The 25,104-nt window shown below is 48.6% G+C and overlaps 1 protein-coding gene and 1 non-coding gene across 2 annotated transcripts in view; one reads left to right on the plus strand and one right to left on the minus strand.

Annotated features, from left to right (window-relative positions):
• Positions 1-25,104, minus strand: part of DOK5 (docking protein 5) — a 153,506-nt gene that overhangs the window by 5,910 nt on the left and 122,492 nt on the right. Inside the window, exon 7 of the mRNA XM_056107450.1 lies at positions 1,891-2,011. Within this exon, the coding sequence (XP_055963425.1) occupies positions 1,891-2,011 (121 nt within the window). The remainder of the gene's footprint in view (positions 1-1,890; positions 2,012-25,104) is intronic.
• On the plus strand, positions 8,870-8,971 carry LOC130016763 (small nucleolar RNA U13). Its single transcript, XR_008791269.1, has one exon. It is a non-coding gene; the product is annotated as a small nucleolar RNA U13 (small nucleolar RNA).

The raw sequence follows: 25,104 nt of genomic DNA on the forward strand, positions 1-25,104 counted from the left end.
GTTCCTCAAAAGCAAATTCATGTGACTTAGACCCGGGTTCGATTCTTCTACCCCACTTGGGGAGCCTGGCAAGCTACCGAGAGTATCTCGCCCTCACGGCAGAGCCTGGCAAGTTCCCCGTGATGTATTCGAGATGCCAAACACAGTAACAACAAGTCTCACAATGGAGGTGTTACTGGGCCCGCTCGAGCAAATCGATGATCAACGGGAGGACAAGAGAGAGAGACAGAGAGAGAGAGAGAGAGAGAGAGAGAGAGAGAGAGAGAGAGAGAGAGAGAGAGAATGTGTGTGTGTGTGTATGTGTGTGTTTAACATATCAAGTTTATTGCTAAATGGAGTTCCATACCACATACACTACCTGTTGACCCTCATCTCATGAGTATTAGCAGTTAAAGAGCAAACTGGATAAATATCTATAAAACGCACATGAAGGAAATAGCTAAGTTTAAAAAAGTGGTACAAATGATCAACATAAATTACATGAATTCCTCCCCAGGCAACAAAACTATGTAAAAACAGATAATTTGATTAAAAAAAAATAACTGATATAAAACATAAAGCAAAAGCTCATTTCAAGGCAATTATAATGTCATTTTTATGCACATAAAAATTTCAAGATAGTAGAATATTTCATGAGTTTTTATGAGAAGTCAAAACAGGAAAAAAAATGCAAGAATGCTAATAAAATTGGTATTCCAGGAAGCTCACACTGCACAAAACAAGAACAAATAAGGCCAGGAGAGAGACTAGGTGCTAAAGCGCCCTCCGTGCATACAGGAGACCTAGGTTCGATCCCCGGCACTACAAAAATATAGAAATAAGAACAAACAATGAAGGTTTTGATTAGTACCATCAAAGCCGAGAATACAATTATCTTCACTACCCTGTAGATAATCAATTGCAAAGCTTAAAAATCCATCCTCTGGGCAGGAATTCTGTCACATCCATTCCCATTATCACAGGCACTGAACACACTTGAAAACGAAGTCATCACAATCTTCAATTTACTGTCCCGTAAGTTCTATTACTGTGTTCACTTGAAAAATCTATACCAATAAACTTGAACCTAATTTTAACAGCACTGTACTTCTGGGCGATGCATTATAAGAATGAGACGGAACACAGCTAAAAATAAAGGGAATAAATCCAATTAAAATTCCCGTGGGTTGTGAGGTTGGTACACTGATGCTTTTGGTGAAAGTGACAAAGGAAAGTTCTCAAGGATTGTGAACCTTTCTCGGCTCAGGTGTGTGGTGCTGCCCTGCTGGGCACTTAGAGATCAGGGAATGTTTCCAGGAGGATTTCTGATCATTGCTGCCATCCTAGCCCGGGCTTTTCTGGAAGAAGGGCTCCTTGGGGTTGGCCGAGGACCCGTCACAGGCTCAGCCTCGCCCTTTCAGCCCTGAGCCATAAATCTGATTTCTAGGAAGTTCACAGCAGTGCAGAAGCTGACACTGTTGGGGCCACTAGGCCAGTCTCCAAATGTGGATATGACCCTGTGTGCCCTTTGTTCCGTGGTATGTGACTTAACGTTTTTTTTTTTTTTTTTTTTTTTTTTTGCTTTTTGGGTCATGCCTGGTGATGCTCAGGGGTTACTCCTAGCTCTGCACTGAGGAATTACTCCTGGTGGTGCTCGGGAGACCATACAGGATGCTGGGAATCAAACCCGGGTCAACCGCGACCGCGTGCAAGGCAAACGCCCTCCCCGCTGTGCTAGCGCTCCAGCCCCTGTGACTTAACATTGACCCCTAAAGTCCAGTGTCTCTGGCTCAGGACCCGTGCCTTAATGACCTTTCCCAGAATCCTGCAATGGTGCACGTGCCCAGACTTGGAGCTCTGGCCTGGCAGGAGCAGAGCAGCGGTGCCCACCCTGCCCCGTGCCCGGCTCACCTTGCAGGCGGTACAGCTGCCCAGTGCTGTGCTGCCTCGTGATGTGCTGCCAGTAGGCGCTCCGCGGCAGGGGCACCATGGTGCTCAGGGAGGCGGCACGCTCGCTCATCTTCATCTGCAGCTGCGCGGGGCAGAGGGGAGAGAGGCCCGTCAGTAATGAGGAGGAGGAGAACCCACCCAGGAGTGCCAGCCCGTCAGCAGGCAGGGAGGAGGAGAACCCACCCAGAAGGGTGCCAGCCTGATGCCTATCCCGGGTGAGCCTTCACCACCGCGGTTCCCCACTCACCAGGCAGCAGGGTCTCTCGGCAAGGCTCTGCTCTGGGGAGACCCGCCCACCAGCAAGTGTCTACCCACTTCCCCTCCATCAGGGGGTTGCCACCACGGAGCGAGTGTCCACTCCTGGGAACATTCACCAATGGGCGCATACGCCCATCAGCAAGTGCTCTCCGTTAGGGAGTACTCCTCCATCAGGGAGTATTCACTATGGAGGGAGTGTCCACTCATAGGGAGTATCCATCCATCAGCAAGTATCCTCCTGCTAGGGAACACCCCTCAATCAGGGAGTATCTACCATGGAGGGAGTATCCCTTCACAGGGAGTATCCATCCATCAATGAGTATCCTCTCATTAAGGAGTACTTATCCATCAGTGAGTATCCCCCCCCCCCCCCCGAGTATCCTATTAGGAGTATGTATGCTTCACAGGGAGCATCCACCCATCAGTGAACATCCACCTACTAGGGAGTACCCGTCCATCAGTGAGTATCAACCCACTAATGAGTATCATCCCATCAGTAAGTATCCTCCTATTAGGGAGTATGCATCCATCAGTGAGTATCCTCTTATTAGGGAGTGTCCACCCATGGGAAGACACACTGATGGGGAGTACCCATCCATCAGCGAGTATCCTTCTATTAGGGAGTACTCATTCATCAGTAAGTATCCACCCATCAGTGAGTATCCTCCAACTGAGGAGTACCCAACCAACAGGGAGCGTCCACTCATGGGGAGTATCCATTCATTGCGAGTATCCAGCCATGGGAGTATCCACCCATGAGGAGTATCCACCCATGGGAAGACATACTCCTGCCTCAGAGAGCAGATGTTGGCCTGGGACAGAGGCAAAGTTCCAAACTCAAGGGCAAGTTCCTAGGTTCCACTTTCCCGGGAGGAGAATCTCCAACTCCTAAGTGGCTCCCCAGTGAATCGGACTCCTGAGTTACTGTGGTAGCAGCTGCCCCCTGCCCTGGGCTAGTGCCAGGGCCCTAGCAACACCCTGCAGCCAGCCAACCCACCCGTCCTGGGAAGCGGGAGGGCTGCGGGGCCAGTAAGAGTGTCCAGAAAAAGAGAAAAATCCCGCTCAGGCCAGGGGAGCTTGCCTGGGTGACACCCCGCTTGCCCCGGATGGAGACTGCATGCAGTCCACATGATGAGCGCTGAGTGATTCAGAGGGACATTCATTCTGTGGGGCCACTGAGCTTGGGGCTCATCCCACAATGGTGGATGAAGTAGGTGCTAGTCAATGGGCATGATTGGGAAGAAGATGGCAGAAGCTGGAGTGCAGAGGGCATGGACAAGCTCCACTGAAGCCTGGAGCCCTCATGCCAGAGAGCAGCTGAAGTATGGGGCGAGCACCTGGCACCTGCGACCCTCTGCAGGTGAGGTCGGCTGCAGGTGAGTGTTCTCTTCCTCCCAGAACTCACCCATGAGTTGGTCCCTGCTCAAAGAGGAGGCCACGGGGCAATGCAGGTGGCCCTGAGTCTCCCCCAGTGCCAGCAGGCAGCCCAGGTCTGGCCAGCCACATGACAGGAAGTGACCATCCAGCCACCAGCCTTCCCGTCTGAGCCCTGTCTACACTCAGGCAGGAGAGTTTATTGCACCATCACAGGAAAAAAGACTGTTTGCAATTGTGGGTGTCTGGTGCCCCTGAGCTCCCCAACAGCCCACCCGTCTTGAAGGATGCATCTAGAACAACATGGATTTGTATGACACCGGGCATCCTGACCTGGTCTGCAGCCATGGAAAACTGGAAGCGAATGATCTCCGTGGAAGACAAATCAGGGCAAAGGAGGTAGCTTTAGGTTGTGCCATGAAGGAACCGGCACACATGAATAGCAGAACCACCAGGAGGCATTTCGTCCCTCGAGGGGGAAGGGCAGCATCTGGCCTGTGTTCTGTTTGTGCTTACACGTGCATTTGCCTCGTGCAAATTAAACTCAAGCAAGAATGGAGGGAATACCAGCATTATAAAATGCTACGCCCATTTTTTTTTCCTTTTGGGTCACACCCAGTGATGCTCAGGGGTTCCTCCTCACTCTGCACTCAGGAATTACTCCTGGTGGTGCTCGGGGGACCATATGGGATGCTGGGAATCGAACCCGGGTCGGCCGCGTGCAAGACAAGCGCCCTACCCACTGTGCTATCACTCCAGCCCCGTTTAAAGAGAATCAGAAAATGCCCATTCCACACACCTCATCAGTATGGCAGATACAAGCCTAGTTTCTGTATATTCTCTCCATAAAGTCAAAGAAGATATGATTTCCAACCCTGGAGACCAAAACTCATTGTAGTTGATGAGACCGCGCTTGAAAAAAGAGAGATGTTAACATTCATTCCAGAGAGAATTTAATTTATGTGCTGCTGCTACAGGGAGTGGATTGAGTTCTCTGTATCACAATAGCGCAATCATAAAAATGTGTCCGGAAGTAGACTCACACCGTGTGAGGTCTTATGGCGATATTTTCCATGAACATGCCACACTAGAGGAAAAGGGCAAAGAACGCAGAGCAAAGCTAGTGGAAAAGTTCTGCAACTATTTCTCTATTATTTACACCGTGTATGTAAATGTCTCAATGTTTAAGAATGAAAACCCAAACCAAACCATTCTATTGACCAGTGTCATCTGCTGAAATTCCTCCTCATCTACATGGCGCGCATGGGAATTAAAGAAAAGAATGGAATGTTTTCTAAGTCCTGATGATTGGATCCTTCACATAAAGAGCTCATATTTAATATATAATAAGTAAAGTAAAGTAAGTAAAGGCCCTCCCGTTGATCATTGATTTGCTCGAGCGGGCCCAGTAACGTCTCTATTGGAGACTTTGCTGTTACTGTGTTTGGCATATCGTATACGTCACGGGGAGCTTGCCAGGCTCTGCCGTGTGGGCGAGATACTCTCGGTAGCTTGCCGGGCTCTCCGAGAGGGGCGGAGGAATTGAACTCAGGTCGGCCATGTTGGCTGCGTGCAAGGCAAACGCCCTACCGCTGTGCTATCGCTCCAGCCCCTATATATATATAAGGCCCTCCCACTGATCATCGATTTGCTCGAGCGGGCCCAGTAACGTCTCCATTGGAGACTTTGTTGTTACTGTGTCTGGCATATCGAATGCTCTCGGTAGCTTGCCGGGTTCTCCGAGAGGGGCGGAGGAATCGAACTCGGGTCGGCCATGTTGGCTGCGTGCAAGGCAGACGCCCTAAAAACAGAATATAAAGGAGATGCTTGGGAAGTAACTCCCACTTCAAATCTGCCTGAGTGTGACTCTACTTATGCCACCCCAGCAGGATTTAACTATTTTTAGAAAGTTTACTTAGGAACAAAGCAGCAATGACACCAAGGTTATGTTCATAGGGAATATGACAAGGCTCAGTTCTCTGTTTCTCCTCAATCCTTTGGAAGAATATCCTGCATTGAGAATAAGGCATTAACAAACTGTTTATTATCACATCACTATTTACCAAGTTGTTCACAATACAGTTGATTCAGTTCCATTCAATGTTCCAACATCATTCCAATTCCACCACCAGTGTGACCTGCCCTCCGCCAATATCCTCCATTTCCCACCCACTCCCCAAGCTTGCCCCCTCCACCCAGCTGGAACAAACAGATTTACTTTATATTGCTTATTACAACACAAAGTAAAACAGAAGTATCAAAGTATAGATCAATAGGAAGATTGATTGTGATCATTTTATACCTCACAATGGTCTTATTAAAGTCATTGTGTGAGGCTTTACTGGGCTGGTTGGTGGTAACTGAATCTTCTGTGTTATTGTTTCTGGTCCCTAAGCTTGGGCACTGGTACTCCACACTGGTAGAAGACTGGGGCCCTGAAATCCCCTCTTCTTAAGAACAAATCATGGTGCCAAATGAAAAATTGGAAGGAAAAAAGAAGAAAAATGACAGTGTCCAAGAGTTCGAGGCTATGTTTTTTGCCAGCAACTAAGGAAGGGCCCGGCAGGGAATTCAGCTCCACTCAGGATTGCTTCAATTAGCCTTCCTGCCTCCAGATTCTCCAGGGAAAAGAGCAAAGGCTGAAGAAAGTCAAACTGCTGCCTTCTTGTGCTGAAGCACTTAAACTCTCCCCAGCCGGCATGTGTAGAATATCTAATTTTGATGGCACCCCGGGGCTTGAGGACTCACTCCATCCATGAATGTACTTGTGGGATCCAAAGGCACACAGGGACCCACGTTCCAACGGAGCTCTGCTTCACAGGGACTCTGTGACGAGGGAACTCCCTTGCCCCCACCTCAAGCTCTCCTTCCTCTGGGACTTTTCATCAGATGAAGCAGATGAACCCAAAGAATCTCACTGGCAGGGAAAACAGAACAGCATTCTGATACATGCAGATAAAGGAACCCCAAGATATAAAGTAAAAGAAATTTATTAACACAACTAAATTTTAAAGGAAGCAGGTCTTCCTTCAGAAGACCTTCTTGTGCTAGAGAGAGGGTGCAGAGAGTAAGGAGCTTGTTTGGAAACAGCCAACACGAGTTCCATACCCAACAAAACACCAACAGGGATCACTCCTGAGCACCAAGAAGATCTAGGGGTGACCTACACCCACTCCAAAATACAGACAAACAGAAAATCCCTCCAGGTCTTGTAAGATTTCTGTTAAATGTCCAGAATGACAAATCCCAAGAAAGACAGGAAGTAAATCAGTGAGTCCAGAGCAACAGTACAATGGGGGGGGGGGAGGCATTTGCCTTACAAATAGCCCCGCTGGCTCTGACCCTGGAATTCCACATGGTTTCTAGTCCTGAGCACCATTGGGTATGGCTCAAATAAATGAGAGAGAGACAGAGACAGAGACACAGAGAGACAGAGAGATATAGAGACAGACAGAGAGACAGAGATAGAGAGACAGACAGAGACAGACAGACAGAGATAGAGAGACAGAGAGACAGAGAGACAGAGAAAGAAAGAGAAAGAGAGAATCAGTGGCTACAGGAGATGGGCCTCTTTGGGAACAATGAGAAAGTTCTGCAGTTGAACGTGAGATGGTTTCACAACTCTGTGAAGATAATCAAAAGCACTGAACTGCACATTTAAAGGGGGCATGGTAATATATGGGAATTACCCCTTCATAACGCTGTCATCCAAAGGTCAAATCTGGCAGAGTCAGTGGCTATGCAGAATTAAACAAAACAAGGCAATGGTGAGCTAGGTGAGTTGTGGTCTCTGGCCGCCAGGCAGTGGCCAGGACAATATCATGGGCCCCTGAGCAATGACTGGCCAGCACACAGCACCATGTGATCATCTCCAGCACAGACCAACTCCTGGGGGGGAGGGGTTGGTCCTTCCCCCACAGAAATGGAGTCATCAAGGGGAAAGCAAAACCCAAATGCTTGCTCTGCACTGCTCAGCATCCCTGCCTCCCACCCAGCATGCAGGGGGGTCTGTCGAGAGACCCCGCAGAGGGGTCCTAGAAGCCCCCCACTTTTACATGGGGCCATGTGTCGTAAAACAGGTTGGCAAGACAGCACATCCCAGCTGGCTGCTCCTATCTGTCATGAGCCTCAGTGCACCGTGTCTAGACGGACTCAGAATCCAGCATGCATCCTCACGGAGGCAACGGATATGCAGACCCAGGGCAACTCCCCACCCCCAGGCTGTTTCTTTGAGAAACTCAAGGTTGGGTGCAGCCACTGGGGTTCCCCAGGTGCCAATGAACTGGGCATTTCCACTATTCCTTCCCTGCATATAGGCACAGGGATGAGGATGCAGAGCTGACGGGGAGATTTCAACTAGAAATCAGAAGCCACGTCTACACCTGGAGATCCGCTCAAACGAACTGACTTCTCTCCTTGCTTTAAGGGAGAAAAGACAGGACCAGAGAGATAGGTATGACCCAACTTCTGTCATCCCCCAGACACCTTCAAAAAGATTATACAGGGCTGGATCGATAGCACAGCGGGGAGGGCATTTGCCTTGTACATGCTGACCCGGGTTTGATTCCCAGTATCCCATAGGGTCCCCCGAGCACTGCCAAGAATGATTACTGAGTGCATGAGTCAAGAGTAACCCCTGTGCATCGCTAGGTGTGATGCAAAAAAAAAAATCAATAAAAGATTATACCAATTTATTTCCTGTGGGTACTTGAAACAAGTGTGAAGGGGAGTCCAAGAGAAGAACTCAGTGTGCAGGCCCTAAGCAAGGCGGTGTTGAGACCCTCTCCCCTACTCCCTCCTGGCAGGCCCCCTGCTCTGACAAGCTCCACTTAGCATCCTGGCCAGGCCTTCATGTTCTGTCCACTGAGTTACTCTCCTGGGAAATGGTGATCTGAAATCCTAGCTGTGTCCTCGGACCCAATATTGGGGCAGTGGGGTGGGGATGACTCTGCATCTCTTGCTGGCCCAGGAAAACACAGATTCCCACTGAGCATCTTGTCCCCCAGGTCCACACATGACCCCTGTCTTGCCCGGTCACTCTTGGAGAACTGAAATCTAAGTTGATGTCTCCCCTTTGGACCAATCATTCTGGGGAAAATAATTTATCCACGGGGATAAGAGCCCAAACATGGAGTGAGCCGTAAGGAAAGAGAGCCTGGAATCTGACACTCACAAATACCTGCCTGATTAGCTAGTGAACCCCCTTGAACCCTGAATCAGCTAGATAAAGAAGTTCCTATTTGGCAGGGGATTCTAAGAACATGCAAAACTCTTGCGTTACTGGAATTCTGGGAATCAAATCCTGGGGATCTCTTCTGGTTCACAAGCATGATAACTGGGTGTTCGCACGTCGTGTGACAGGTGCCTCCCTGAAGTCTCATTACATACTTGGTACATTACCCATCTGATGTGAAACGAAAAGAAGAAAAAGAAAAGACTCATCAGGGTCTCCACAAATGTTAGCAGATTTTACACTCAGCCTTGGAGCCATCAAAATCCGATGTTAATTGAATGCTGCTGAACAAGGAAATTCAGTTAAAAAAAACTAACCCCCTAAATATTTGATATTAGAATGTTTCTATCTGGAAGACAGGCTTGAGGAAAATGCCTGGTGACAATGAAAAAAAAAGCCACACAGATGGTCAAGTAAATAAATATGCTTAGACAATGGCCACAGTCAATGGCCCCATCATGTTGACAGCGACTTTAAGGAACAAGTAAAGTAAAGTAAAGGCCCTCCCGTTGATCGTCGATTTGCTCGAGCGGGCCCAGTAACGTCTCCATTGGAGACTTTGTTGTTACTGTGTCTGGCATATCGAATACTCTCGGTAGCTTGCTGGGCTCTCCGAGAGGGGCGGAGGAATCGAACTCGGGTCGGCCATGTTGGCCGCGTGCAAGGCAGACGCCCTACCCGCTGTGCTATCGCTCCAGCCCAAGGAACAAGCATGAATGAATATTGGATGAAACAACAACAGAGCTAACCCAAGGAGCTCAAAGGGACTCAGCACCAAACCTGCCCCTCCACCCTCTGCCTTTCCCAGAAACCCCACTTCTTCCTTCGGAGCTCAGGCACTCTATTTGGATCTGGCAGTATTTTGCTTGGTAGGTAAAAGGCGGTGGAGAGGTCTACGTTTTTGTGATATTTATTCCCCATTTTCTAGAACTCGCAATGAATTGCATTCTTTCTCTTTGAACACTGATACAGTATTATGATGTTCAGGAAATACAAAAAAGAACATAAAGTTAGAAATAAGTCCCAGATCCACCTCCAGAAAAAAAAAATCCCAAACAACAAGAATGGTTTTAGGACATGAGTCTGTCTTCTCTTGGTCTTCTAAAACATGCATGCATAATGTACGCATTTTAATACCCACTGCCTGAACGTGTGTGCCCCTCTGCCAGCCTTCTTCATCACTGCATGACGAACATCTCCTGACCCTCCCAAATCCTGTGTTTTGCGACACTAACAGTGTTGTGGCCCATCTCTGGGCTGTCTCATATTTTATTTGCTCATTTCCTTACTCATTGTTGTAATTCACCAGATTGTTAGAAAACAGAATTTTTAATTCTGACCTATTCCCCTTTATGCCACCCCTCCCCCCGCCCAACTACTATTTTTATTCTGGAATCCACTCTGATGATTCCACGACCTAGTTTTTACATGCATTTTGGAAATTTTAGAATGTAATTCTCATTTACACACCACACTGGCTTTTAGGCTAACTCCTTCCTGTCTTAGTTTCAAACCCAGGGCCTGCTGCTCTCACTGCTCCGGGGTCTTTGCAGCCAGGCTCCCAGGTCTGGGTCCAGCAGCCTCTTCAAGGCTCATTCCTCACCAACTAAGAGCATTTACTTATTACTGGGGGCCACGGGGTACCAGGGATTGAACTGGGGTGAGCCACATTCAAGGCAAGCACCTTAACCCCTGTCATATCTGGCTGGTCCCAGCCTCTCTCCTTAAAAAATTATGTTTTTTTTAACTGAATCACCATGAGATACACAGTTACAAATTTGTTCATGTTTGGGTTTTAGTCATAAAATGTTCCATCACGCATCCCTTCACCTGTGTACATGTCCCACCACCAATGTCCCCAGTGTCCCCTGCCCACCTCCCCCTAGCCTGCCTCTATGGCAGGCTCTCCTCCTTCTCCTCCTCCTCCTCATTCTTCTTCCTCTTCTTCTTCTTTTTCCTTTTCCTCTTCTTTCTCCTCCTACTCCTTCTTCCCTTCCTCTTCTTCCTTTTTTCCTCTTCCTCCTCCTCTTTCTTGCCCTTCTTCTTCTTCCTCTTCAAGTGAGGCTCTTCATCTTCCTCCCCTTCCTCTTCCTCCTCTTCTTCCGCCTCCTTTTTCTTCTTCTCCTCTTTCTCCTTCCTCCTCTCCTCCCTCTTCCTACTCCTCTTCCTTCTTCTTCTACTTCCTCTCTCTCTCCTTTTGTGCATTGTGGTTTGCAATACACAGGTACTGAACTGTTACCATGTCTCTTCCATTGTACTGCAGCCTTCTTCACGACCTGTACACAGTGAGGCTCAACAATCTGTCTCTTCTTGACCATCAGGGCATTGTGGCCCAGACCTGGTAGTCCAGGATAATTTCTCATTCTCTGCTAGACTGCCGCCTCCTCGAACAGGGTCTGATGCAGAGTGGGTACCAGTTCTTGTAGAATGAATGACTGATGGAAACAGAGACACTGTCTCTCCATGAAGAGTCGCAGTATTCCAGAAGGACACAAAAGGATCCGGTAAGACTTCAGTTCCTGAGGAGTCTATTGGGGGAGTCTGAGATGATGGTGTGAGGAAGAACCTCATCTAATAGGGACACCCCTGGGCATGTGTCTTGCACTGTGTATCACCTGCAAACCACAGCTGGCCACCCCCAGCCTTCCGGTAAAATTCATGCACATCAGGATAAATCAGTGCTTCCTTAGCCACCACACACACCTCTGAAGGAGCCTGAAACTGAATGAATTTTTTAATTTTATTTTTGGGTCACACCTAGTGATGCATAGGGGTTACTCCTGGCTCTGCACTCAGGAATTACTCATGGTGGTGCTCAGGGGACCACACAGGATGCTGGAAATCGAACACGGGTTGGCTGTGTGCAAGGCCAAATGCCCTATTCACTGTGTTATGGTTCCAGTCCCACCCAGAAAGAATGTTGAGGTGAGGATGTTTCCCTCCAAGAACAGGCTTGGATGGTACCACATGGAAAGTATCATGCTAAGCGAAATGAGTCAGAAAGAAAGGGATAGACATAAAAAGAATGCATTCATCTGGGGGACATAAAGTAACAAAATAGGAGATTAATACCCAAGAATAGCCGAGATCAGTACCAGGAAGATTACTCCATGGCTTAGAGGCCAGCCGGGCACTCTAGGGGAAAGGACAGCTCAGATAGAGAAGGGAGCACCAAATAAAGGGTGTTTGGAGGATCCTCCCAGGAGGGGAGATACATGTTGAAAGTAGACTATGGACTGAACATGATTGCCACTCAATGCCTCTTTTGCAGACCACAACGCCCAAAAGGAGAGAGAGAACAAAAGGGAATGCCCTGCCACAGAGGCAGGGTGGGATGGGAGGATGGGTGTGGGAGGGATACTGGGATCCATGGTGGTGGAAAATGGGCACTGGTGGAGGGCTGGGTATTTGATCATTGTATAATCGAAACCCAAACACAAAAATTTGTAAATCTACTGTACCTCATGGTGTTCCTTAAAAAAAAAAAAGAACAGGCTTGGAAAGTGGAAGCATCTGCCCAAGACTCCCTCCCCCCTCCCAACCCCTCCCCCTGACCCACTCCCTCTGGCTTCTCCAAATGACTCCCACTAGAATGAAAAGTGGGGGAAGTTAAAAGTAGATTAGGAAAGAATTCTCACCGAAGGCCCAACATCGTTTCAAACCTCTAACCAGAAAAGAGAAAAGGACTCTGAGTATCTCATGAATAGTAAATATGTTTTGAACTGAATCTTAATATGGCAGGTTTATTGCTGTAAAATCCAGAGCAAATGTCTCCCCAAAGAAAGAGTGCTAGTCTCTTCAGGCACTACCGGAGAAAAGAAAAAAGAAAAAGACATGTGAATCCATCCTGTGTTCCCTTACTGCCTGTTATCCATTTCCCACTGGTGACAAATCTGTGTGTCTGAGGTTTATCACACAGCCTGGAGAAGTTCGAGCAAACATCGTGGATGGTTTGGTTCCAGGATTCATTTATCGAGACAACTACACAGGCTACATTCTTTGGGGTTCTTTCTACTTGATGAAGTAAGTTCACTGAATCAATACAAAATGTGAATTGTCTTGGGATGGTAGATGCATGCTGAAAGTAGACTATGGACCAAACATGATGGGCGCTTAGTACCTGTATTGCAAACCATAACACCCAAAAGGAGAGAGAGAGTAAGAGAGAATGTGCCTGCCACAGAGGAAGGGGGTGAGGAGGGGTGGGGGTGGAGGGAGGGATACTGGGAACATTGGTGGTCGAGGATGGGCACTAGTGGAGGGATGGGTACTTGAACATTGTTTGACTGAAATACAACCATGAGAGTTTATAAGTCTGTAACCGTATCTCACGGTGATTCATTAAAAGAAAAAGGAAAAAAAAAAAAGAATCTGGATCCTACCTAAATGTCCCTCAATAGGAACTAGGTTAAATAAACCAATTCATCCATAAAATGAAATCGTAATACTATATGTGCTTTTGAAAGAATAGAATTGGACTGTGGATACTAACATAAATATATGTCCTCAAAAGAGTCATCAATAAAAAAAGCAAGTTTCAGTGTTAAAAAAAAAAAGCGAATCGTGACACTAAGTGACAGGCATGAATGCCAGGGGACAGAGAGGCACAGAGTGCATCTTCCGTGGTTAAGATCGGAGTGGGGTCAGTCACAGGCAGGACAAGATGAGACACGGGACTAACGTCCACATATTTAGGCTGTCGGAGACCCAGGCACGTTTCACCCTTCTCGGCACACCAACCTGCCTGGCATGACTGGGACCAGTCTGGCCGGGAATGCTAGGGGTGTGTAGGGTGCCTGTGAGCTGTGGGTCCCCTCCACCACTGCCAGGGACCCTGGGATCAGATGCACATGAGCCCATCTGCAGCACGCAGGGGGCTATTGGGGATTCAGGTTCTAGAGGACACGCCAACTGAGTCCAGGCACCTGTGGGACACTGCTGTCCAGTGGGGGACGCTGTGTCCAGAGCCTCCCTTTCCCCTTCCCTCCCTGTCCCCTTCTCTTCCCTGACTGCCCAGTCCCAGATACTCTTCTACCCCTATAAATGACCCCACTCCACAAGTGTCTCCCTTTTTATTCCCACGAGTCATGACTCTCCACTTCCTGTGAACATATATGCATCTATATTTGAAAAACAGCCTCAATCTCCCCCACCATGAAATGGGCCCAATACCACTGCCTACAAAATGCCAGGCAGTGGGGCAGGTGAGAGCCCTCCCCACCCCCAGGGACCCAGCCCCAGCAGCAGAACTGACCAACCACCGCCACACTCCAGGTTGCTTTCATTATTAGACACTTCCTACTCATTTATGCCTCTTGGAGAGCCCAGCAAGCTACCGAGAGTATCTCACCCGCATGGGCAGAGCCTGGCAAGCTCCCCGTGGTGTATTGGAGATGCCAAATACAGTAACGACAATAGGTCTCATTTCCCTCACCCTGAAAGAGCCTCCAATTGTTGGGAAAAGATGAGTAAGAAGAGACTGCTAAAATCTCTGGGCCGGAGCCGGGCATTCTAGGGGAAAGGGTAGCTCAGATAGAGAAGGGAGCACCAAATAAAGGGTGTTGGGAGGATCCTCCCAGAATGGGAGATGCATGTTGAAAGTAGACTATGTACCGAACATGATTGCCACTCAATGCCTCTTTTGCAGACCACAACACCCAAAAGGAGAGAGAGAACAAAAGGGAATGCCCTGCCACAGAGGCAGGGTGGGATGGGGGGATGGGGGGTGGGAGGGATACTGGGACCCGTGGTGGTGGAAAATGGGCACTGGTGGAGGAATGGGTGTTTGATCACTGTATAACTGAAACCCAAGCACAAAAATTTGTAAATCTACACCTGTACCTCATGGTGTTTCACTAATAAAAATTTTAAAAAAAATCTCTGGGCCGGGAGGAATAGAGATGTTACTGGTGCCCGCTCGAGAAATTTGATGACCAACGGGATGACAGTGATTACAATGATACAGTGATAAAATGCCATGCACCCCAAAAAGGTCTATTTAGTTTTTTTTAAAAAAAAAACCCTTTAACTTAGTAACCTTACACATGAAAATGTCTTCAGTGAAAGCACAGTGACTTATACAAGTGTGTTTATTATTAGCAGGAAAAAGTGATCTGCTATTCCCAAAGGCAGATGTAAACAAAAGAATGTTCCAGGAGAGCCTCCGGCCTCCTGCAGTCTGGCAGGGAAGGAGTAGGGCATGGCCGGCACATTTTCCTGCCCAGGGTGCGCAGTCAGTGGCTTTGCTGGCTACACAATCTCTCTAGGGAACAGATGGATTCCTCGGTTGTGGTGTGAGAGCCCCACATTATAGAGGGCACGTGCCCCTCGAACTTAGGGGTCCAGTTGCTGAATCCCTCCTAAACTTAAGCCTTCCGGCTGCCTCCATTTGATATTTACTGCTGAAAGGAAAACCCAGTGTGTGTGTGTGTGTGTGTGTGTGTGTGTGTGTGTGTGTGTAGGGGGCAGTTAGTAGAATGTGTCACTTGGTCACAATTCTGTAAGCCCAGCAATGATTCCCATGTACACTATGTGTGTACATCTATTTGTTTGAGCATCTGCTCTCATGAGCGTCTGACCCCGGGGCCCCTGGCAGCGGTGGAGGGGACCCAAAGCCCACAGGTACCCTTCATACTCCAAGCACTCCCAACAAGACTGACCTGAGTCATGCCAGGCAGGCCGCTGTGCCGAGAAGGGTGAAGCGTGCCTGGGTCCCCGACGGCTTAAATACATGGACGTTAGTCCCGTGTCCCGTCTTGCCCTGCCTGCGTCTGACCCCAGTTCGATCCTGACCACAGAAGATGTGCCCTGTGCCTCTCTGCTCCCTGGCACTCATGCCTGTCACTTAAGTGTCACAATTCGCATTCTGGATTGATTCAATTCACTCTGTGAGGAGGCAGATGCAGATTTCCGAAGAGGACTCTGGTGGGAAACAAGGACAGGGAAGTACGCATGTGCTTCCTACCAAGATTCAGGAGTTGCAAGGAAGAGATGGAGACAAGGAGAAGGAGAAACAGAAACAGAGAATCATCCTTTGTAGGATCACATTTTTGTGGTAGTGGGTTCCATTGACCATGCATGCATCTATATTCAAAAAAAGAAAAAGGTGATCCGGGTCTCTGTAGCCCAGCTCTCTCTACAAGGAGAGTTGTGGGATGAAGAGGAAGCCCGTATGCAGACTCAGCACAGAGGCTGATGGAGGTGCTCCCTGCCAGAACCAATTAACCCTCACATGGACAGACCCACTAAGTCGGCTTCCTGTTGCAGGATGGATTGTGAGCAACTCCGCCCTACTTTTCCCTTTCTGCCTACCCATGAGTTCTGCTCCCCCACGCACCCACTGTTGTACTCACTCACTCACTCACTCACTCACTCACTCACTCACTCACAAATTCTGGGTGATATCTAAAAGCCTGGCAGCATCCTCACAGCTGGGAATTTACAGATGAGTAAAGTCCAGTGCCTCTGTCTCCAGGATTCTGAACCAATGAGACCTGGGCTGGTCTTGTCCACCCCCACCATTCCACCATGGTGCCATCTTCTACAGAGAAGAGACCCCCTTCCAGGCAGAGATGCCCTTCCTGCAGCCGAGAACACTTCTTGCATGTGCTAGAAGACCAAGCACCTGACCTGAACTCTGGCATAAAGGAGGCGCCTAGCCCAAGGGCTGGAACGATGGAATCTTAGCTGGATCATTAAGTGACTGAGAAGGTTCTAGAATACCTAACCCCTGCTAATTGGGTTTCCTCTTCCTACAAATCATTAATAATGGCAGCTCAGGCGACTTTTATATCCAGCTGGGAGGAAGCACTAGGTATAGAAATCATTGGTCTTACCTACTTGGTAAGGCATGTGCTATGACGCTTCTTTTTTTTTAGTTTTTGCTTTGTAGGTCACACCTGGCTTTGCTCAGGGGTTACTCTTGGTTCTGCACCCAGGAATTACTCCTGGCAGTGCTCGGGAAACCATACGTGGATGCTGGGAATCGAACCTGAGTCAGTCACGTGCAAGGAAAACACCCCTCCCGCTGTACTGTCACTCCAACCCTGAAGCTTCTCCTTTTATTTTTCTTTTTTGGGTCACTCCCAATGATGCCCAGGGGTTACTCCTGGCTCTGCTCTCAGGAATTACTCCTGGTGGTACTTGGGGAACCCTATGGGATGCCGGGGATTGAACTCAGGTTGGTGGCACGCAAGGCAAATGCACTCCCTGCTATACTATTGCTCCGGCCTCAATGCTTCTCCTTTAGAGAGAAACAAAAGTGAGTGAGGGGACTTTCCTCTCAGACACAGCTGAGAAAAAGGTCAGTTGGACTTATGTGAGCCCTGCCCTTGTTCGGAAGCAAATTTCACATCCCTGCCCTATGTATTTGTCCTAGCACGCCCTGGACATGCTGTCCAAAAAGGTAAGCTCCAATGGCCCTGTGCGCCCTGGGAGGGGAAAGGTGTCTGTCCCTCCACATTTTCCCCCTTGGCAGCAGCATGGTGACCACCATCTTTCAGAGACTATTGGACAGAGAGGTACAGGCTTGCAGTGACGGGGTACACAGGGCCTCTCAGGATGGGGGATGGACCGGCCTTCCCCCTCCCCAGATGAGACCCCAAGTTGCCGCCCACGAACGGCTCCTTTCCTCCTGAACAGCCATGATCCCAGAGGCACACAAACCAATCTCGGAACCCGGTGGCTTTTGGCAGAAATCCCTCTTGACTTAATTTCTAAAATACCAGAAATCCAAAGTCATATGCTCTTCATTATCAGCAATAGAAAACAAATTATCTAATGATGCCTTTTCGGCAGGACCGATAGTTGGGGAAAAATTCCAAATAATAATAGCGGGTCTTCTGTTGAAAAATTGAATGTACTCAAAGTAAAGAGAGAGTAAAGTGAAAAACAACTGCAACACAGGCAGGAGGAGGGGTGGGATGGGGGGTATACTGGGGTTCTTGGTGGTGGAACATGTGCACTGGTGAAGGAATGGGTTGTTTGATCATTGTATGACTGAGACTTAAACCTGAAAGCTTTGTAACTTTTCTCATGGCGATTCAATACCAAAAAAAAGTAAGCTCCAATCTGGTTCTTACTGATCATAGGTAGTTAAACTGACTCCAGAGCACAGCAGCTAGACCAAAGGGTGGGCTGGAAGACCATGGAATGTTCCCCACCCAGAGGACCAGGGAATTCCTGGGACCTCTGTCCCCAGCTGTCTGTCCTGGGCACAGGAACAAGCTGCAAACACGTGGTCCCCCAGGGCTGTGCCATGACACCCTTATACATGTCTCTGGGTCCCCATTCCGGCTCCCACGGCTTGTAGGCAGGAGTCAGCCAAAGGCTGATTCTCACTTTCTCCAAATCATTTCCCTTGTTTTGACAGTTACAGGGAAAGTGATGCGTATTCCGAATTCCTGTCATCAAACTGTCGCCAAGGTAGCAGAGACTCTTATTGAAGTGTCAATGAGGTAGAAGTATGAGCAGAAACTTCTTGAAGGTTACTGAGAAAGAGATGAGAGGGGTAAGTAGGGCAGGAAGAGAGAGAGAGAGAGAGAGAGAGAGAGAGAGAGAGAGAGAGAGAGAGAGAGAGAGAGGAGAAAATGAGAGCCAGCGTCAAGAACTCTAGCTGAAACAATGCCTCCACTGTTGTTGCATCTCTGTAGAGCCGCCAGCCGTCTGGGCCAACTTTCGAAGAGCAGTGCCAGTTGCTGACTGCCAGACGCACGCCATGGTTCTTTTCATGGGGAATGAAGTGATTTGCATCCATGCTAACAGAACCATCTGAATTCCCTGCCACATGCATAAAACAAAAGCATTGCTCCCTTTGCTTCTGCTAACTAGTCATGCTTCTCTCTCAGGAAATCCTCACCCGACCTGGCCGTGGAAATCGAGAGCCTCGGGGACTGTTTGTGTCTCAAAGCAAGAGCTGAGCAGGGAACCAGGGCCGGGGCCAGCATTGCTCTGGGAATGGATCTGCTGCTCTGGCTTCTATTTCTCTCTCTGTCATGCTCATAAAGTGATCCATCCAACTCCTATTTTCTCCAGGCTGGAGTGATATAGCACAGCAGGTAGGGCATTTGCCTTGCACGTGGCCAGCCCGGGTTCAATTCCTCCGTCCCTCTCGAAGAACCCGGCAAGCTACCGAGAATATCCAGTCCACACGGCAAATCCTGGCAAGCTTCTCGTGACGTCTTCGATATGCCAAACACAGTCACAACAAGTCTCACAATGGAGATGCTACTGGTGCCCGCTCGAGCAAATTGATGAACAATGGAAGGACAGTGCTACAGTGCTACAAACCTGTAAGGAGGCATGTGCCACTGCCTCCCCACCCCCCTACACCTCCCCGTGACAGATACCTAGGGCCTAGTTTGTCCTTTCCAAAAGCTTGAGGTGTCCGGTCTGAGTCTCTATCTTAGAGATCAGCTCGAGAGGCTAAATCAAAAGGCCAGCATCACACGGGTCCACTAGAACCCGCACCCTGCGGCTCTCACATGGCAGAAAGGGATGCTTTGCAACCAGGTGGAGGAGCTTGTCGGGGTCACGGCACGCCCTCAACTCCCATCTCTCCCCGTCAGGCTGTCAATGAACTACTCTGCCTCCGGCAGCCACCTTCTCCAACCATGCAGATTCACTAGTTTCCAGTAGCTGATAAACAAAGTGACAGAGCATTACAATCTTCATCCGTGGAGCTGCTTGGAGAGTTGCAGGCTGGTGGCTCTGGGACGGGAGTGGACACAGAGGAATGACCAGGCCGGAGAAGCAGGGAACGATCAGGTAGGAGGTGTCCAACTGTATCGCCGTCCACCATAAGACATGCTCTTACCAGAGATGGAAAAGAATGTACATGGAAAATGCCATTTTCTGGGGCTGGAGCGATAGCACAGCGGATAGAGCGTTTGCCTTGCAGGCGACTGACCCGGGTTCGATTCCCAGCATCCCATATGGTCCCCTGAGAACCTCCAGGAGTGATTCCTGAGTGTTTGAGCCAGGAATGACCCCTGTGCATTGCCGGGTGTGACCCAAAAAGAAAAAAAAAAAGAAAATGCCACTTTCCTCCCCAGATACGGGGACACAGGGTAGAAGCCGTGGAAAAAATCTGACTTTCATCTCCATCCTGTCTGAAGTCTGTCTTTCAAGTTCTCGTCCTAAGCAGAGGTTAATCCCATTCAGCCTCTTCATTTCGAATGAATTCATGAGAACTGCTTTTGTGACTTAATTCAATCGATGGATTGGATTTTAGCAGAGAAGCTGTGCCTAAGGGGGGACCATGTGGCCCCCGGAGCTAGTGGGCCCTGATGCACCGAAATCTCGGCTCCGTCACGTCTGATCGTGTGGCCACACTTCAAACCCCACAGTCATCAAGGGGAGCCCCTGAGCCAGGGTGGCACAGGGAGCATCCGAGGGTGGGCACCTGGCAGGTCAGATACATTCAGTGCCAGTCACGGTCCATCGTCAGTGACCACAGCAGCTGGTGGCTAACTCTTCTTCCTCCCAAAACCCAGGTCATGCATCACCTCCAAAAGAATGATCTGGCACTGGGCACCGACCCCATTGTTGGCACTAGAACATTTTCCTCCCCGTCCCATTACTTCACCGTGCATTGTTTTTTCTTTTTTTGGGTCCCACCTGGTGATGCTCAGGGGTTACTCTTAGGGGGTGCAGGTGCTCGGGGAACCATATGAGATGCTGAGGATCGAACCTAGGTTGGCTGCATGCCAGGCAAACGCCCTCCTTGCTCCAGCCCATTCACCGTGCATTTAAATTATTTTAAATTAAATTAATTTTTTTAAAATTGAATCACCGTGAGATACAGTTTACAAAGCTCTCATGTTTGAGTTTCAGTCATACAATGATCGAACACCCATCCCTCCACCAGTGCACATTCTCCACCACCAATGTCCTCAATATAAGCCCCCCTTTCCCACCCTCCCCCTGCCTCTATGGCAGACAATGTCCCCATACTCTCTATCCTTTTATTTTTTTTAAACCTCCCTGTCCCCAGCAGGATCACCGCTGTGTACCTCACCACCCAAATTACTGCCCTTTCTTTTTCTTTTTCTTTTCCTTATTGGCTTTTTTGGATCACACCTGGCGATGCACAGGGGTTACTTCTGACTCATGCACTCAGGAATTACTCATGGTGGTTCTCAGGGGACCATATGGGATGCTGGGAATCGAACCCGAGTCGCCGCATGCAAGGCAAACACCCTACCTGCTGTGCTATCGCTCCAGCGCCATTGCTACCCTTTCTATACCTGTGTGTCGGCTGGTAGCCAGGGATAAAAATTATGAAATGGCAAAGACATAAAGAGAAAAGACCTTCCCCAGGCCCTCACCCCACACAGCCCAATTCCCCCCACCCCCGCCCAGTGCACCTCTATTAGGGTCCCACCGGAAATGGGCCTTCCAGGCATGCAGAGTCCATAGTTCCACCGCCCCTTTTGGTTCTGTGTCTTTTCCATTTGGATGTCACTAACTGCGACGGCTTCCTCCCACCTTGCCTGCTTCCTACAACCCCTGCTGCTTCATAAGTCACGAGGCAGCAATACTACTAACAACTAGCAGTTATTTCTGTTATTGAAAATAAGCTCCCACCTCATGGGACCTCGCTCATACTCCAGAACACATCCAGAACCCTGCACACAGGTGGAGAACAGGATTTAGCACTGGTCTGCTAAGCAGAGGGATTAAGAATAAAGGCACAGCTTCTCCACAATCCTGGACCACATCCCCTTGGCCTTTGCGTCTGCATCTTCAGAGGACCTGGTTAGATAGAGGATTCAAGCCACAAAAGATGTGGTGTCTCTTTGATTTGACTACCTAATGCCAGTAAGGGAAAACTGTCCTCCAAAGAGACTGAACACAGAGGTGGATGTTTCCACTAGGTTTGAGGTACTAATTACCCCTCAGCTAAATTTTAAGCTCCTTTAAAGACGAAAAACGGTATTTTTTAGGGGAAAGCAGGGATGAGCCCTGGCTAGTGGTGTTCAGGGGCTATTCCTGGCTCTGGGTTCAGGCATGAGTCTGGTAGGGTGGTGATCAGTGGACTCTGTGAGGTACCAGGGATCAAACGAAGGTCAGCTGCATACAAAGCAAATGCCTTACCTCCTGTATTATCTCTCTGACCCCACAAGATTTTTTTGTTTTTGCACCTTATTTCATGTTCTCCCTGATCTTCTAAAATTTTGCAAGCTTTTGACAGGAGTGCTATAAAATTGTTTTTGTTAGCACAGCGGTAGGGTGTTCGCCTTACAAGAGGCCAACATGGCCGACCCGAGTTCGATTCCTCCGCCCCTCTCGGAGAGCCCGGCAAGCTACCTAGAGTATTCGATATGCCAGACACAGTAACAACAAAGTCTCCAATGGAGACGTTACTGGGCCCGCTCGAGCAAATCGACGATCAACGGGAGGGCCTTTTTAAAAAATAATCTATTATTATTATTATTATTATTATTATTATTATTAAAACAGGATACAAAGAGGTTTTAATTCAAGAGCGGGGGAAGAAGGGAGAGTGATAATTGAACTAGTTTTATACTTTAAAAAAATCCCCATTTTGGCCTGAGAGATACAGTGGGTAGGGGACTTGCCTTGCACACCTATGTTTAATCCCTAACACCCCATAAGATCCCCCAAATACCACCAGGAGTGATCTCTGAGCACAGAAGAGTAAGTCCTGAGAACAGAGAGGTATGTCCCCAAAACAAAAACAAATCAAAACAAAATCTCATGAAATCTGAATAAACAGAATTCTTAATATAAGAGGTAAAAACTGTTTTTTTTTTTAAGGGAGAGGGGTGGAGAGGAAAGAAAGATTGACCTGTAGGGATTAATCCATCTGAAACCCTGGCAAACCAGATCTCTTTCAATGTCTATCACTTAATCACTTAACTTCCCGTTAGTCGTTGATTTGCTCGAGCGGGCGCCAGTAACGTCTCCATTTGTCCCTGTCGCGTGCTAGTGTAGCCCAATGGCATCTGTTCGCTCCGGGAACATGAAGGGTCTCAAACCGATCGTTCATGATCTTGACAAAGAAGTCTGACCATCTGGTAGGTGGGCGGCCACGCGGTCTCTTGACATCCCGTGGAATCCAATCAGTAACAGCTCTAGTCCAACGGTCGTCTTTAAATCTCATTACGTGACCAGCCCATCTGATTTTCGACACCTTGGCAAATGAGACAGCGTCCCTGATCCTTGATCGTCAACGGATGTCAGAACTCCGGATTCTTTCTCTCATTTGAGTGAAACGTGATATTCCAAGCATAGCTCTTTCTATTCTTCTTTGGGAGACCTGAATAGCGTTCTCATCTTGTTTGCGTAGGGCCCAGGTCTCTGAGGCATATGTTAATGCAGGAATAACAGTGGAATCAAAGAGATGTGCCCGGAGCCAGAGGTTATTCGTCCTCTTAGCTATTTCTTGGACGTTCTTGAAGGCGTTCCAAGCCGCTCTCTTCCTCCTGCGCAGCTCGGGTGCCAGGTCATTTGTCATGTTGACCTCTCGACCTAGGTACACATAGCTGTTGCATTCGGAGATGGTCGTTCCATTGAGAGCGAATGGGACGTCAGGAACGAGGCTGTTTCTCATAAACATTGTCTTCGTAAGATTCAGCTGTAGTCCTACCTTTCCACACTCACGGTCAAAGTCGGCCAGCATTTGTGCCGCTTGGCTGATGTTTGGTGTTATTAAAACAATGTCATCAGCAAAGCGGAGGTGGTGTAGTTGCCGACCATCTATCTTCACTCCCATTCCTTCCCATTCCAGTCGTCGCATGATGTTCTCGAGGGTGGCACTGAAGAGTTTCAGTGAAATGGTATCACCCTGCCGCACCCCTCTCTTGACATCAACGATCACTTCTTTGTAGAATGGTGAGATCCTGGTAGTGAATCCTCAATACAGCTCACGGAGGATCCTGATGTATTGGGCTTGAATGCCCTGATTGGCTAGGGCTTCAATGACCGCTTCCGTCTCAACAGAATCAAAGGCCTTCTTTAAATCAATGAACGTTAAACAGAGCGGCATCTTGAACTCCCGAGAAACCTCAATGAGCTTGGTTATCGTGTGGATATGGTCGATGGTGCTGAATCCTTTGCGGAACCCTGCTTGCTCGCATGGTTGTCCTTCATCTAGTGTTCTGCCAATCCTATTCAGGATGACTCGAGTGAACAACTTGTAGATGACAGACAATAGGCAGATCGGGCGATAATTGCCAATGTCATGGATGTCTCCCTTCTTGAACAGTAGTACGGTCCCGCTGGTTTTCCACTGGGACGGAACCTTGCATTCAGACAGGTAACGAGTGAAGAGCCGAGCCAGTGTATTGATGAGTACTGACGGCAGGTTCTTCAGGTGTTCAGGTCTGACCTTGTCTGGGCCAGGTGCTGTTTGTTTCTTTACCGACGAAATGGCGTGTCGGATTTCGGAAGGGAGAACGTTGGGAACGACATACCCATCCTGTGGAATTTGGTATGTCGGCAAGTGGACATGGCTATCGAAGAGATTTGAGTAGAAGTCATGGATAATCTTCTCCATTGCCGTTCTGGAGGATGTGATGGATCCATCAGGACGTCGGAGGGCAGTCATCTTGGTCTTATAGTTGGCGAAGGACAGGCGGGTGTTACGAATACTTTCCCAGCTTCTGCCGCATCTACCAGTACTTCTGCTCTTCTCTCTTTGAGGTCTTCCTTGATCGCATCTCTGCACTGCTTTGCGAGCTCGGACGTTAGCTTGTGGTTGCCTGAGGCCAAACCACGCTGGCGAATTAGCTCAAGAGTTTTCGAAGATAGGCGATTTTTTGTGGCTATCTCTCTCTTGGCGTTCCTCGCACATTCATGGAGGTGCTGAACCAGTCGATCGTATTCCTCGTCAATGTTGTCAACAATGGCATCTTCCCATGTTGCCGCAATAGTACCAAAGAGTTCCCAGTTGGTGGTCATTCTGGGAGTTCTCTTTTTGAACTTTGCAGCCCTTTCTCCCCGCTCTGTGAAGTAGAATTTTGCACAAAGGAGACGGTGGTCCGATCCCGTTCAAAATTTTGGGACAACAGCAACATCAGTCAGGCAAAACCATCGATTGAATATGATGTGGTCTATTTCGTTGTGGAATCGTCCACCGGGAGACTCCCATGTCCATCGTTTAGATTCTGCCTTCTGGAACTGTGAGTTACCATGAATGGTCTTGGTCGACATGATGAACTCAGACAGTCTCTCACCCTGTTCGTTCCATTCTAGGCCATGGGTCCCGATGTGAAGTTCTTCAGCTGATCTTCTCGGTCCTATCTTGGCATTAAAATCACCCACAATGATCTTGTAGAAGGTGTGGT

This window comes from Sorex fumeus, unplaced genomic scaffold, assembly GCF_029834395.1.
Source record: "Sorex fumeus unplaced genomic scaffold, SorFum_2.1 ptg000166l, whole genome shotgun sequence".
Lineage (NCBI taxonomy): Eukaryota > Metazoa > Chordata > Mammalia > Eulipotyphla > Soricidae > Sorex > Sorex fumeus.